Source organism: Mchenga conophoros, linkage group LG23, assembly GCF_057382185.1.
Source record: "Mchenga conophoros isolate Kocher_MC1m ecotype Shallow Benthic linkage group LG23, M_conophoros_male_GT1.1, whole genome shotgun sequence".
NCBI lineage: Eukaryota > Metazoa > Chordata > Actinopteri > Cichliformes > Cichlidae > Mchenga > Mchenga conophoros.
In genome coordinates this window covers 4,092,699-4,109,299 of record NC_140547.1, presented here as the reverse complement: position 1 = coordinate 4,109,299, position 16,601 = coordinate 4,092,699, and the positions used below count along the sequence as shown (strand labels likewise).

The window sequence follows — 16,601 nt, the reverse complement described above, 5'->3', positions numbered from 1 at the left end:
GAAGAGCAGGCATCAGTGGGTGTAATTGGAGGTTGGAGGGGCAAGCAGTTAAGAGGAGATGAACTTATTAAAAACAGGACTACAACAGACAAAACATACTGTAGTACAACAATTTCAACTGTTCAGACAGAAGCGTTATTAGTCATATTGTGCAGTCATAGTGCAGCTGTTATCCCCGCCTACTGTAGGGGACCGTGTGGTGCATCTGTTACTACTGGAGTGCATATGCACAATGCAGTCCCACGTTGTGATATAATTTTCCATCTTCAGTTCTACAGACTATAGTTAAACATATTTGCGAAGTGGTTGACTTTAGTATTATCAAAACAAAGACATTAATAGTGGTCTGTACTGTAAGTGCCAATCACGTTCGTTTTAAATCAAACTCAGCTTTTAACTGCTTCAACAGACCAGGCTCCCATAGGGTGCTGTCGCTGCCGCTCTGCAGAGATCGCACAAAGAGTACAATAGTCACTTTACTGCTGTCTGGCCAACTCCCACTGGACAACTGTTACTACATTTCAGGCTCCTCTTTTGTGCCTCTTCAAAGGAAACCCTGGCTGGGACAAGTTTTGGACCAGTCATTTTACAGTTTAAAGAGCCTATTTCTATTTGGAGCAAGTTACCAGTGTAAATCAGCGATGCTCTAAAAGATACGCTGGCTTGTGGCTTGTGTCCCATTCAGCTCTTAGCTTCTTATCATCTCTTGGTGTTTAAAATCCTGCAGATTTCTACGTGTGGGAATTCCTGTTTTATTTTCTTTATACTGACTTAGATTTAAGTCCTAGTAGTTTATATTTGGCATGCACACCATACTGAATAATTATTTGCTGCTTACGGAGGTTTTCCTTCCCCTGTACTCGTTCCTAAAATGTTTAAAGGTAATCCGTGCGTTCATGTCTTTTCTAATGAGCCAGGAGTGGTAGAAACATTTTAAACAGTGCACTCAAAGTATGAAAAAAGTAAAAGAAACCCTGTAAGACCCAAACACCCTGCAAAATTCAGATTTTTTTGGAACTGAGATGTTTACTAACCCTTATAACAAAATCCACAATTTTTGTTTTTGCTATATCATGTTGTGTATGATATATTTATTACATCGCATTTGATACATTGGGTGTTTTTGGCAACTTTTTGTTAACAACAATGTTAATTTTAGACAAAAAAAAAAGAGTTTTGTCCATAACAAGTATTGATCATGTTGCTGAGATAGAGGTCTCAGAAACTCATGTATCAAATATGATACAAAGGGCATTATTTGTGGGGTCAGATATCCTTATAGGGCAGCACGGTGGTGAGCAGTTAGTGGGATCGGGTAAATGGATGGTTGTAGATTGCCCGTATGTGTGAATCTTTGTGCTAGCCTGGCGACAGGTTAACGATCTGTTCAGGGTGTACCCCGCCTCTTGCACTGTAGTAGCTGAGATAGACTTCAGGTTTTGAAAGTTTTAGCCACTTTTCCTACAAATCAATAAAAAGTTGAAAAAATTTATGCTTTCCTGTTAGTTTTGGGCACCAAAACAACCCTATTTTAGGAAAAGATCATGGTGTGGTTTAAAATAGACCTTTTCATTTTGCTTGGTTCCTCAAGTGACGAGTCTCATCCCTACAGTATGCCCCCGGCAACTGCCTTTATTATAAAAATACTACATTTTAAACCGTGGACCAACATAGCTATTACATGTTTTGCTTTTGGTCTCATGCAAGCTAAAAAACATATTAATGAGAATGTGAGCAATCACAGTTGCTCATACCCTGTAATACTGCAAAAAGAAATTTTAGGCTGTGGCTTTTCTCAGTGTGTCTGATTTTCGTGTGGATGTTAAAGCACCAACCGGTCCTAACCTGCGATGAACACAGGGGGCAGAAATCCTCTGTCAGCCAAAAGCACAAATAGTGATACTTACAGATACCTACAGGGATACAGTACATAGATCCAAAAACAACTGCACATACATTTATGCAAATAAAGCCAAAACACTGACAGGAAAAATCAGTATCCATAATAAGAAAAGTACCAAATGTGATATTCTGTATCATGCAATATAGTGAGTGATCAAATATACACATTAAAAAGCTATAAATGCATATAAAAAGCAATCCATTAGATGACCCTACATAACTAAATTGTTTATCATAGGGCCTGTGGTAAGACATAAAGACCTCTTAATGAGCACAACAATAATTCCTCATTTCATCCCGGAAGATATACTATTTGCACAGATTTCTGCTTTGTGCTGTTCCACTGCAGGATTTTGCTTCTGCCCAGTTTTATCTGTAACTTTTTCTTGATCTCAGTTCTCCCGCTACAGTGGAAAAGCTGCAGGTTAGCTTGATTTCAAAGTTTTAAATGTGAGAGAGTTTATCGAGCTCTGAACTTTCCCTGTCATTAAAGGCTCATTTTTAAAATCCGTTAGCTGTGGCTGTCTTTATTTATTTTTTCCACTTTACTGTAGGCCGTTTGCACATGGGTACCCTGCCTTTTGCATAACGTACAACTGTACAATCAGCTACTTCGTATAAGTCCAGACTGGAGTGTCCTTGCAAAGGTCGGCTGCTGAAGTGATCTGGCAAGGTTGTATTCAAATATAGGAGCCCCAGTTGTAGCACTCAGCTATTTGTGTAATGGGAAAAATGTTGATTACTACTTTTTTTTTTGTAAAAGAGGAAGATGTAAGAGAGGAGGGAAGGAAAGAGTAATGACAGGTAGTGAGGCTGATGGCAGCGATGGAGGGAGAATTAATAAAGAGAGACAGACAGGAATCGAGTTAAAACGATGGGATGAGCTGAGGGGAGGTGTAATGATGGAGAAGAGAGAAGCTGAGGAGAGATGGAGAGAGGGGGAGAACAAAGAGAGATGTCACATGTCCTTTATGTTGAGAGGGGCTGGAAAGGGAGACACCTTCATGCAAAGACCTACTCACATGTGTTTGTGTGCATTTGCTTTCAGCAAAGTTTGTTTGCATTTTCACAGGTGAACGAGATCGCAAGATTGCATCTGCTTTTGTGCACATGACTTCTTTTTCTTTCTTTCCTTTTTTTTGGCCAGAAATGGAAAGAATAGAGAACTAAATACACAGCGGAGGTGAGCTCGACAGAGGGAGAGAAAGGAGAAAATGTAGATATAGCACTCAACAAGGACGAGAGCGGACAAAATACACAAAGCAAGGGAGCCAAGTAGAAAATGGCAATAGAGCGCGAGAGCATGAAGCGGGGCGAGAACATAAAGGAGAGGGATGATTGATAGAAATTACTAAAAGGGGGAAAGAAAGGCTAAGAGAGTGTAAGGGACGGAAACAAAAATGATACGGCAGATAGATAAAACAAGGGGGGAGGGATAAAAGAGTGTAATGGGGAGAGGGAAAGAAGGTCAGAGAAATGAACGAAAAGGATAATTGGCCAGAAAAACAGAAAAGGCTTTGGCAGCTGAGAGCGAGAGAGGATGCAAGGGAGGAAGAAGGTGACAAAGGAGAGACGGGACAAAAGGGTGACAACAGAGGGAGTCAGGTTTGGTCGTGGTGGGGCACAAAGATGACTTGTGGTGATCTCGACTCCCGCAGTTTAAAAACAAAAAATCCATTTCAACCTCTTTCTAAGATGTTTTACAGTAATGATGTCACCCTGTGTCTGCCATCGTTCCTGGCAAGCCAGTAATAATTCATACAGCCACTAGAGGCCCTGATGGGTAAATTGTACTGATGTGCCAATGTGATTTTCTATGCCTTGATTAAGGACGATCTGTCAACTCACAGTGGTGTCTTTTCCCCAAATAATAGCTATATTTTATGGAATGGAATCACTTTTATATAAATGAAAAGGTAAATTCTTTATTTATAAAGGTGGCCACTCATTTCTGAACTAGAGCAAAAATACCAAGAATTTCACACATGCACAGACGAAAAGCTTAAAGACGGAAATACTGACACACCGAAGCAGCAAAATGTGCCACAGCATATCACTACCTGAGGGGAAAACCAGGGAAACTGTACCGAGCTTCTTCAAAAGTCCTCCTTTTGCTTTTGATCTTTAGTCGTTCTTGCAGTACGCTAGTATGTAACCCTGCAATATTGTAAATATATTGTAGTAATGCAAAAACTGCTTGTTTTTTAAAACACTGTTCTTATTCTTCTTTACATTTTCCGAGTATGTAATTTGAATTCGAGATGGATAGGTGAGTCCATGGGTAGAGACAGATAAAGGCAAAGATACAGAGTTCAGTAAAATGAGACAGGAAATAGAAAAATACACTGAAATGGAGAGTGAAAGAACATCTGACAGCTAGGAAAAAAAGGGAAGGGAATAAGTAGAGAGCAGCATGAGAGAAAAGATGGACTGACAACCCCTTAAAAGATAGAGATTGGAGTGAGAGGGAGGGACTGAATGAGGCGGGGAATAAATGGAGAGAAGAGAGAGCGATCGAGTGAAAATGAGCAAGAGAATACCGAGAGTGGGGGGGAAGAGAGAGCGCCGTGTCTCACTCTCATCAGTCAGAGCGTTGCTCATCCACCGGCAGAGGATGCCTTTGTCACCATGACGGATCCTCGCTGTCTGTGTGCCGCTCGCCGCCAACACCATTACAGAACATTACTGATGTACACACAGAAACACACAGAGGAGAGAGAGACATATTTAGGAAGGGAACACATGCAGTGGTGATAGCACACGGCATTTAATAAGAAGAGGCGCAGGTATTGTGTCAAACATACAAAGGAACACAAAACATACTCACTCAGGACAGGAGCCTGACATGCGCTGGTATTGATATGTTGTGTTATTGACCTCTTTAGATCTTGTTTTGATGTGATATGTGCACATTATGCACAACACGGCTAAAGCTGATAATAGTTTCTATGGTAGTCGGTCTGTTAGTTAAATAATAAGTCATTTAGTCCAGAAAACGGAGTAAAACGATGCAATAATTATTTGCATATAAATGCAGAAGACACAAGTTATTTAATCATTAAAATATTGCAAATGATTGACAGTCAGCTGAATCCATCATTAATCAGTTCGATAGCTTAAGCTTTTAGCTGGATAATGACATCTGATTGGAGGCGTTACATCTTGTGTCCCACATCAAGGGAAGCAGTGACGCTTTGCGGGCTCCTGTTTTTCTCTGTTAAAAAAGGGCCTTTGAAATTGGCAAAAAGCAGGAAGAAGGCGTACATTCATTTTTTTTTCTCGTGGCCACACTGTCTGCATTTACACCTCACCTGTGTGCTCACAATACCAGCTTCTAGATGTGGTTTGGCCAAGGTTGTAGCAATCCAGTTGCATTGTGTTGTGCGTACATTTACGCCATGCATTGCCAGATGTTTTTTACTTAAAATACCCGGACAGATATTTCATGGTAATCCAAGGTGTGGAAAGAGATTTTGTGCCTGTAGAGTATTTGACACACAGACTATACACACACCGAGCACAATATGTTCACAGTAAGCATTCACAGAGTCTTATTATTTGGATACAACGCATAGCTGTTCGTGCGCATAAAACCAACATCCACACAAACGGTGAGAGAAAACAACATGCAGTTAACACACACAAGCACACTCATAATGTCATGCTCATTTGGCAGCTGTGCACAAATAGTCAAACTGTTAAAAGGAAGAAACCCTGACACACGCACGACACGCGCGCACATACAAATGCTCGTGTAACACTGAGACAAAAATATCTCATTACCTCCACGTAGACAGACACGCACTTGTTGTGCATCCCATGTGCGCTCTTCATCTTTTCCGTCTTTTGGCGCGCTCGTTTTCTTTCTGTCGTTAAAACCGCAGTGACAAACAGCAGCATATGCGGCTGTGCCGAGCAACAGCTGTTCAATGGGAGATTTTGTGTAAGAATGAATGTTAACGTGGGCTGTGAATAAAATGCTAACAAAGCTCCGTGTGTCTCTGTGTGTGTGTCTCCGCAGTACTATGAGATGTCCTACGGTCTCAACATTGAGATGCACAAGCAGGTAAGAAACTCTGCATGTAGTATGATTGGATTTCTTCCAACCTCCAGGTTGTTGCTGTGTGTTTGGTTGCCGTTCATATGTGTACAGAGTAATGTGGCTGGGTTTAAACTGTATTTTCTTGCGACCTCTATGTATGCAAACAAATAGGACACTTATTGGTTAAATGTATGGTTGTAATGCTGGTTAATGCATACCACCACCACTTCAAAATGTACTTTGCATATAAATACACACAAATATTTCTCTTGACTGAATTTTTGCATGATATTAGTATTCTGATAATGTATATATTTGGAAGGCATTGGGGTATTTTGTGGTTAGGAGTGTGTTCACACATCTTGGTTAATTTGTTCCCGTATTTTAAATGATTTTGTGCACACGCTTTGGTTTATTCGTGTGCTTGTAAATGGAGAGCCTGCACAGCAGATTAGCCTTTCTCCTCAAAGCATTAGGTGAACTCTGCCTGCTACTTAGTACAGAGTTGTTAAAATACAAGCACCGTCTGTTTCCTAGAGTAGTAAAGCACACAGCAAGCTACAGTCAAGTGTTTGTGAAGTGATTATGCTGACGCTACTCTGACTGAAGATATCGGACATTTTTGTATTATCTCGGGGCTCTTTGCAGATGGTCCACGTAAATTTGTCCTGCTGGGGTCGCACGTAGAAATTTCAGTAAGCCTCATCCAGCTGACCTACTGTCAGAGTCAGTTTGCAAAAAACACCCAAACCAAGCGAAACCTTTTATCCATTTATCTTTTTCTCCTACTACTATTATTGCTCTTTAAAACTGCAATGAAAGCAATAACTAAATATATGTAGCTCCCAGCTGTGTTTCTGTAGATAGGTTATGAATAAGAAAATTTAGCTGGGTACCATTTATAAGGCATATGATGTTAGTTATGCTCTTCCTTGTGTTTTAACTCCACAAAGGACTATAATGGTGCAGCACGGTTATAGAAAACCCAGCTGCTGGATTCAGACTGGCTGCAGTAGAAGGAGTGAAATATGCATTAATAAAGTTCAATAATTTGATTAAGAGTTCAAATACTCCACGGCCATGTTGGAGTTTAATTTCAGAACCTCACAGCTGCTCTGTCACTAGTAAATGAGTAAAAAGTGGCCTTGAAAGATTTTTCGCTCTATGGTTACTGACAGGCTCCATAGACGGAGTGATCCCAGTTTTTCCTCCTCATTTATGAAGACTAATAATCAGCCCAAACGTAGCAAGTTGTTTCAAAAGGCTGAAATTTTAGTAAAGGTCACTGCCCAACATTTCAGTTTGGAGCTGCAGCGATTCATCGAGTAACTTAATAACTTAAAAGTTTTGCTTTGATACTTTAAAACCGCGACTCTGCAGCGCTCAGTTCTCACTGTGTAACAGTTTAACGTGTCTGTCTGCACACACAGTGTTTACACACAAGGCTGATATCAGGGGTCCTACTATCACTGCAGTATGCAGGGGTGAGCCTGAAGGGGGGCATGAGGTGTACTACACCATGTTTATTTTAAGGCTTTAGTAACATTACTTTTGCACATATAAAATATAGGAAACACATACACATGAACATACACCAACTCTACGTATAAATATTGTCAGTATTTTATTTTATGGCTTTGTGTCGGTCCTATGTATAACTATTCTATTTAACATCACTGTACTTGTGATTGTTTATTTATTTTTGCGTTTTTAAAAAAAGTTTTCTTTAAAAAAAGATTTTAATATGGCAATTAAATACAACGAAAGAGTTTAGTATTTGTGGACAGATGTTGGACACATTGCAGTTTCTCAAATGAAAACCAGTGAGTGCTTCGTTTTTTCCTCTTTGACTAACTAATAACTAGTGTCGCTCATGAATAAGACAAAAGTATTTTATGAGATCACTTGATTCATTGGAAAATTGATGGAATACTCAATATACCTGTGCATGCATCAAAAGCAAGCGCTGCAATCTCTGTATGAATGAAAAAGTCATCGGTTATCTCAAAATTATGATAACCTATGAATGTGTATTTGTGTGCATGTTTTGCTTGATCATTATAAAGCAAAACAAAGAATAATGTGTGCAAATGAAAGAAGATATAATTACTCGTGAGAGACAGCTGACCGGCACAAAACGGTGACCTTAGCAATGATGAATGTATGTTATACAAAACTGGTATTGACAGATTGAAGACAGGTGACACTAGCTCAATAAGGATTAGCTATAATCTGCAGCATGTGATATGATCAGGGTGTAAAAATCATTCCCCATGGTTCTCCTACACTGTAAAGAATACCATGTAGAGAGTAGTAAAGGAAGGTCGGTGTAAATTGTGCAGCGTTTCCACTTGTCCTTGCTGAGACTGGGTGTTCCTGTATGAAGACGTGTCTAATGAGCAGTGTGTGCTCTCAGGAGCCAGTGACTGCTTGAATTCCCACACTTGCTGCTAATTTGCTGTCTGTGTCACGTTACAGGAGAGAACAACAGTCAAACCGCACGTAGAAAGACGTGCAGACAGTGAGATAAATGTCTTGGCAGACGGACAGACGTTGAGACCTGAAAGCTGTTTTTTTCTCCGTGTTGATAGAATTATTATCCGTGATTATCCACCTTAAAGACATTTCCTTTAAGAAGCCTGCATTTTCCCCCCACCTCCCTCTCTGTATATCTATCAATCTATCTGCGTCATGCTAACTCTCTCCCTCGCTCTCTGACTTAGACACTGTCATGGAAGAAAAGACAAGAGGGGTTTATTATTTTCACGTTTCACAATGGGCTCTCAACCTGCCTGTTATAGCCTTTCAGAAGGAAGCTCATTGTTTGAAATAATCTCCAAAACGCCTTTAAATGAAAGCCTCTGCACTTCAACCTCGTAATCATCGTGTCATTTAGCCATCAAGGCAATTATAGCGCAAAGACATCCAACAATGGCTCCACATGTCGAGTACTGTGTACATATGTGCTCCAAATCCTCTGCTGGGTGTCGTTAGCAAAGAGAAAACACATGTTTAGGGGCAAACGGGGCATATGTATCGATTGATCTGAATCAGCTGTATTAATTTGAGTCGAGATCTTTGTGTAAAGCATCCATCAAAAACACTGCATCGCATTCTGTTGTTGCACTAGAACTTCCTCTTAAATCACGTTGTGAGCGAACAGAGTGCAGCACAATACGTCTCTTTCCTTTGGTGAAGTAAGGATGTGTTGTGGATTGCCTCTTATGTTGTAGTGTTTTTGAAAACTACAGTTATACTTCAGCAGCCTATTCAGTGTTTGAGGTAGGTGAGACTGCCCATTTTTTAAAACTGTGACATAGAAATGAAGCTATCGTCACCTCGCTGAAAGTTCATCAGCTTGGTTCCTGTTTTCTTGTAGATTTTTTTAGGCCTACAGTCTGCATATCAGATACGTACTTAGATTAGTGATATTTAAGACATTATGTAACATGCTTGTGTGGCACCTTCATGCTAATTCAAATCCAGCCTCCACATCTTCATTAAAAATCATTATTCTGGTCTGCTATCATACATTATCTGTTTTTCCAGTGCACAATTTCTGCTTTCAAATATAAAACTAACACTATCACGCAAACACTCAGAGTTTAATGGATGCACTGGGGGCAATTTGAGGTTAAGTCTCTTTCCCAAGTACGCTCTAACATGCATAGTCTTCCAAAATTTAGCATATTTCTTTCTACCCTTCCTCAGCCTTACAGTGGACACTACTACATGGCACAACTACTGAGGAGCAACGATCAGAAAGAGTGGAAGACTGCAAGAGATGAAAAAAAAAAAAACAAGAAGGGGGGCTAGAGTTGAAAGAGATCGCAGTACTGTGAAGGTTTTGTGTTAGCAACCATTTATTTCATAGAGGAACAATTCGAACTACAGTAGGATAGAGAATGATATAATGATATGTCAGCTTTTATTAGTCCAACTGGTGAATTAAATATTTAAATAATAATACTTGAAACAAATAAAGCCAACCACTGAAATGCAATTATCTTTGCTTTCCTTGACATTTAATGCTACCCCCCTTTTAAATGTATTTTGGGTAAACCAAACGAAACGCAGTGAAAGTTTTATGTTAATCACAAAAAGGGAAACTATTACTCAGCAGGAAGGGAGAATAGATAAAGAGAGGCAGAGCGAGTGGGGAGAGAGAAATGTGGCTGGCAGCAAAAGCCAGGCAGAACTGGACTGTCAGCTTTTGTCGCCAAAAAAGAAGAAATGGACTCGGTGCTGGCTGCACCTCTGAGAGATGAAGAGAGAGGAGGAGGGCGAGGAGGAGGATGATAGGTGGGGAGGATGACAAAGAGAGACCAAAGGAGAAGTGAGTGAGGAAAATAGGAGGAGTGGAAGGAGAGATGGGAAGAAAAGATAGAATGACAGGAGGAGACCAAAGAGCCGGAGTGGGGCATATGAGAGTGAAAAAGAGAGAAAGTAATGAAGAAGAAACGGTCTGGTGTCAGGAACCAGCGAACGAGGCTGCGAGAAGAGCTAGCAGCCAGAATATGAGAGCGAGGAAAGGTGGAAACAATTTATGATTGAGCAGCGGGAAGGAGAAGTGCATATGTGCAGAAAGAAGGAGGGCGGTTAAAAGGGATGGGATAAGATGTAGGAGAATCGGCGTGAGAGGAAATGTGAAGCAGATAGCAAAAGAGTACGCACGGTATCACGAGTAGAAAAGGAAACAGAGAAGCCCAATTTGACAGAAATAGAATAAAAAGAAGGTGGTGGAAGGGAAAGTGGTCTAGCACGGAAAATTAGGGAAGTACTGTAAAAATGGCATCAAAAAGAGAGAAGATGTAAGAATTTTTGAGAGAAAAGAAAGTGGACACAGTCATTGCACAGAACGAGAGGTTGTGGAGGATGTTACAAAGGGAGAAGGGCTATAAAAGTGAGTGGAAGAGTTTGAAAAAGTAAGATCATTTATAAAATTGGGGACTGAAGACATAAAAGTACAAGTGCACGTAGAAAAAGACTGTCAGAGTATGGGAGATAGGGAAACTTTAAAAAAATGGCAGGGAGAGCCGATGTTGGAAAAAGTGTGAGAGCAGTGATGAGAAGGAGAATAGGAGAGAGAGATTAATTGAACGGATGAAAGAGGAGAGGGTAAACAGGAAGGATGGAGCCTCAGAAAAGACAGATAAAGACCTCATAGAATAGATGAGGGGAGGGGGAGCGATGGAGATGAAAATGAGAGCAATGGGGGGAATGGGAAAGAAAAAAAGGGGGAGAGCAGAAATAGGGAGACATAGAGAGAAACAGAGACATCAAGAGAGGGAGGGGAGCTTTGAGCTGCAGCACGAAATAATGAATCATGAATAGATTTAACAGTATCTGCTCTTATTTCCTCTCCACACACCCCCACCCACCCTCCAGCTTCCTCCTAACATCCTGTCGAGATCACTGCTATTGCCTCTCTCTTTCTCTTTCTCCAGCGCACGCTCTGTCATTATCTGTGGCAGGGCCATCTCATGTCCTGGCATTAATTGAGCTGTAACAGTCATCTCTTGCCTTTCTACCCTTCCTTTGAGTCTCTTTTGATTTTTTTTCTCCCCTCATCTCTCTCTTTTCTGTTCTTTTACAATTTAATTTTCACATTTCTTTAAATTTCACACTGCTTTTTTTTTTATCTCTGCGCTTCTTTCTTTCACTCTCTTCCTCGTTCTTTCTTTCTGCTCCGATGGTAGCATCTCCCTCCTCTTAGGCTGTATGGATACACTGACATGCATGCACACACGCACACCATCACATTATCTCACTTCCATTATCATATCATATATATATATACTAGCTGTATCCCCAGGAGGAGCGAGGGAGGCTGTGAGGACTTTACGCTGCTCTCCGTGGTTATTCTGTATTCATTGATATAGCACTTTTGGGGCTTGAGTAGTTATTGCCTGTATCCCCTGCTGTGCACAACATGTATATTCAGTATATTTTGTAATTCATCCATAAACTGTGAGCTCAGAGTTGTTGGCAGAGGGAAGCTTACAGATGCAATAGTGTGCTGTATGTCTTGAGATGTGTTTTGAACAGACTGAAACCTGTTTTGTATTGATGCTTAATTCTGGAAGCAGATTGATAAGTTGGTGGGATGGAAGCTGTGTTAGACTCGTTTCCCACAAGAGCACAGTGCAGTCTGGGAGACTGTGAAAATGTGAAAGGCAGGAGGTTAATAAGATAGAGCCAATACTTGTTTGCTGTAGCAAAAAGACAATCGCAGCAGAACTAACCAGCAGCTTAAGATTCATAACTACGGTGAGCATTACACGCATTATCGGTACTTAGCAGACAAAAAGCTTCACAGGTTAGAAGTTCACGGTTTGATTATGATGACGTGAATACAAATATTTACTAAAATAGTCACAAGAACAACCTGGACAGACACAGTCTCAGTCGATAAAAGTGTCATTTTGAACGGATGTCGTGTATTTGAACTGAACCGGAGCGAAAAAGAGCAATACTGGCAGTAACGTGACACGCCACCATTTCACAAGCAATATACTATTGTTCCTTCAATTCATTGTTCATCAAAAATGACTGACTTGAACACAAGATGATACTTGCATCCCATCTTATATGATTTACAGGATGGGATGTAAGTAACGGGAGACAGACGCCCTCTCTACTTTTGAGATTAGCTGTAAAAATGTCTTGTGTGTCTTTGTCCTGCCTCTCTCCCCTTACTCATAACCAGTCACGGCAGATGTTTGTCTTAACAGTTCACTTGGAGAAGTTCCTGTGATTGTCACTATAATGACTTACTGGAACTCCTACTGGAACTCAGCCATCATTAATTTCACCAGTCCTTTCCCCGCTATGCTGAGTCAAAATGTCTGCAAAGACCAGAATTCTAATCAACCAGTGAGTGAAACCGTCTATTTGACGGATCATTAATTGTTGAAGAAGCTGTAATGTAAAGTGGCACAAAGATTAGCTGTGCAACTCGAACATAAAGCACATCAATCTTTGCGTGCTGGTATGCTGAGGTGTATACAGGAGTGTATCACTGAAATGCCAGTAAACCTGTGATACCTACATAGGTGGTCGATGGTGCTAGGTGCAGAGAAACGCCCCGCCTCCTAAACAGACTGCATCTTCTGCACTATAAGCTGGCTAACTGAGACTATTTTGGGGGTTGAAAATGACAACATATTCATGTATCTTTCCTCTATTTTGTAGTACAGCGTTGAACGGTGCATCCTCACAGTTTCAGTGGTAATATGCGATTTCAGCAGTAGGCTCTATTGCTTCTTTGCTGGGGTTCTGTCCCCTTGAAAACCCAGGGGGTCTGCAGGGGCTGTGGCAGCATTTCAGTAACTGCCTGGGTAAGTGTTTCTGTATGACTGGATCGGGATCTGACAGTGCCTCGCAAAAAAAAAAAAGAAGCTCAGATGACTTCCAGGATTCAGCCTTAGACTGCCTCTATATCTTCACCTCCTTCCTAACAAAAATAAACTCCACACATTAGTGTCTAAATTATACCTGGAAAGGAAGCAGGAGTGGATGAAACGCACATGGCCTAAGCTTATGTTGCATCATGTAGCCGCTCTCCTCCCTAACAGTCACTCCACAATCTTATCACTGGAAACAGGAAAATCCTGCCTTTGACTCCAATTTGGGAGACTTGATCTCGTTAATTCATTATGATTATGCATGTACAATGATCGCTGCTTTTAGGTGTGTATAAATGTCTGCCTGATTTATTTAGAAATCAATATCCTAAGGAAGCAAATAGCAGCCTTTATGAGTCAAGCTTGCGTGGTCGGCTGATTGAAATCCGTGATTTTTACATAAGGATCAACACTGAGCCGTGACAACAATTTTAACCAGTTTGACGTTTGAAAAATTATTCACACTGGGAAGCTGGGGTTGAAACTGCTTATTTGTTTGCATTTAAACAGCCTGATAGAACGCGATGCTACGACACAAGGCTACTGGGCAGCAAGGGCAGTTAATTAGGGATTAAACAGCAGGAAATTGGAGGAAAGTGTGAAGTTAAAAGCCGGGTCACAGCTGAATTTTTATAATGGTGCATACAATACATTGCTTTCATGGCAGAACACATGCATTTACCAACTCGTCTTTTTCTTACAAATACCTGTATTTTGCTTTCTGGTTACACTCACACGCAGTGTAACCCTACAGTGTGATGTTTGCAAGCCTTTAACAGCAGTTTTAAAAGACGTCTGCACCAAACTCATTAAATATTGAGGTCAGTTTAACTAAGTAGTGTTTATTAGCAACAAATAAGCACCTGTTTTATCCTATAGGATAAAACCTGTTTTGCACCTGTTTTATCCTATAGGATAAAACAGGTGCTTCCTCTTTTCTGCGTGACTACATGTATGTTACAACCATGTTACAAGCAAGTAAAAATAAATCTGCATTATATACCTGTCATATAAGTGGCCCTGCCATTAAATTCCTCCACTGTCAGATATGTTTTGAAATATCCTCTGTAATAATTTTACAGGCTAAGAGGCAGAAAAGGTGGCCAAGTGGTGAGCGAGAGCATCCCATTAGTGAAAGGTGTCAGTGTGTCCTTGAGCTGGAGTGAACCCCTGGCTGGTTACTAATTTTAAGCCATTTAGGATAATAACAGCGTGAGATAAAAGCTTTAAAATTAGTAGCTGGGAATTGGGGAAACCAAACCTAAAACCTCAAATACTTATTAAAATATAAAAATTACACAGTAGACCGACGGCCAGCGTCTTTCCAGTCATCTTTCCGAAGTTTGGTTCCTGAACTTCAGGATGAGACTCAGTGAAATAAATACTCGGCACGAAGGGGACGCTACGTTATTTCAGCACACATTTCCCCTCAATAAAGAGCAGCGTCGGTAAGAATGCCAGATTCCCGCACTATATATGGCATATTATAAGAATCAGCGATGCATACATATATATAGCCTTTACATAGTGTTTCAGGATTCTAGTTAAAGAGATTGTGTGGTGCACAGAGCAGGCAGGATATTATAGGAGGCTGTGTTTGATAGTCAGGATGCTCAGCAGCCAGACTGTTTCCCCTGTGGACTCCTGAGGACAGATGAAGCAGCTGGCTGTCCTTCCTTCCTGTTCCCTCCTTTCATTTCACCACCACACATATGAGGCCGAGGGTGTGGGAGTGTGTGTGTGCGAGCGTGTGTGTGTGTAGGCGCGCTTTTGTGTGAGAGAAAACAGCGAGTTTCCCAGTCATTTTTGTACTCCCATTTATGTGGCGGGTTATGTTATAAAGTAAACAATTTTATATTTCTCAGCAGTGAAAGAATAAAAAAACGAGCCGAGTAGTGGTGGGAAAACCTGAGAAAAAGACAGGAAAGAGGCTGAGCAGAGAAATAAACAGAGAAGATGAATAAAACAGAAATGGGGACTAAGGAAGATTAAGAGAGAGTACAAGCAGGAGAGAGAGATCACACGGGAGAATATTTATCTGCTTGCGTCGTGTAAAAAATTGTGTGCATGCGCTCATCCTCCAGCCTAATTAGCCCGGGCTGTCTGGCCTTTTTATGCATGTGTTTGTACACATGCGTGTGTGTGTGTGTGTGTGTGTGTGTGGTATATTTGGCTGAAGTTGTGACCTGAATCCTCATCTCAATGGGGAGAGGGAAGAGTGAACGAGAAGGAGAAAAAAAGGGGGGAGAGTGTGAGCAGGAGATGCCTTCATATCATCTCAGCGCTTTGGTTCATAATAGGATTGGGCTTCCCTCTCTTTTCCTCCTTTTTTCCCCTTCTTCTGTCTCACTCTTTCAATCTCCTGTGCCTCAGATTTCTTTCATTTTCACCACCCAGTCAGTGCATAATCCCATGGTTGCGGTTAGATTTTTATTTAAAGTGGTTTTATTTGAAGGGCTGGATTAAGATGAGGCTGGATATGTGGGTCAGCTGAAACAAGCTTTGGAGAGGTCAAATGACTTTGTTTGTGTGTTTGTGTGTCTGTGTGCGTGCGCGCGTCTGTGTTTGGACTCTCTTTGATAGTGGTGGTATAAGCAGTCTCCTCTTTTAACATGTTAGCATCTGTGCCCTGTGTGTGTGCGCGCGCATGTGCAAAGCTTTGATGTCTCACACTCTCTTTCCTTATCTCTCTCTCTCTCTCTCTTCAAACCGTGTGTGTGTTTGCTTTTGTATACATGTGTTGCAGAGCTCATTTGTGAATAATGAAGCATAGACAGCGAGAGCTGGCTAGTTTGATATAGCCCTTTAGGAATGATAGAGTAGAAGTTGAGAGAAAAAGAAACACAGTGAAAAAGAAAAAGAAAGATGAGTTGAAAGATAAAAGCATGTGATTAAATTCCCAGGGAGCTAGCCTTTTAGCGTAATAGCTTTGTCACATTGGCAGAGGATCTCTGGTTGCTTCACAGACTATATTGCCTATAATTCTGTGTGTGTGTCTGTGTGTGTTTTGACATGTGCATATATATTTGAAAGGGCTGTATGTTGTGCCAGCGACCTGTGCTTGAACTGGAATAAATAAGCTGGCTAAATTCGGAAGACACAGTTGTAGTTTTCACTATAGATAACATATTCTGGTGTTTGCTTCATGTTTCTTGCTTCACGTTGTTTTGTTTAAAGACATTCTTGTAGCACAATGAGTGAGACGTTGATTTTAAATACCAAAGTAATAATAAAAGTATGATATTTCTGTG

The 16,601-nt window shown here is 40.8% G+C and overlaps 1 protein-coding gene across 3 annotated transcripts in view; it reads left to right on the top strand.

Moving 5' to 3' along the window:
- Positions 1 to 16,601, top strand: part of tle2b (TLE family member 2, transcriptional corepressor b) — a 78,679-nt gene that overhangs the window by 24,569 nt on the left and 37,509 nt on the right. For all 3 annotated transcript variants that reach the window (XM_085266080.1, XM_085266081.1, XM_085266079.1), the window contains exon 4: positions 5,924 to 5,968. In XM_085266080.1, the coding sequence (XP_085122206.1) occupies positions 5,924 to 5,968 (45 nt within the window). The remainder of the gene's footprint in view (positions 1 to 5,923; positions 5,969 to 16,601) is intronic.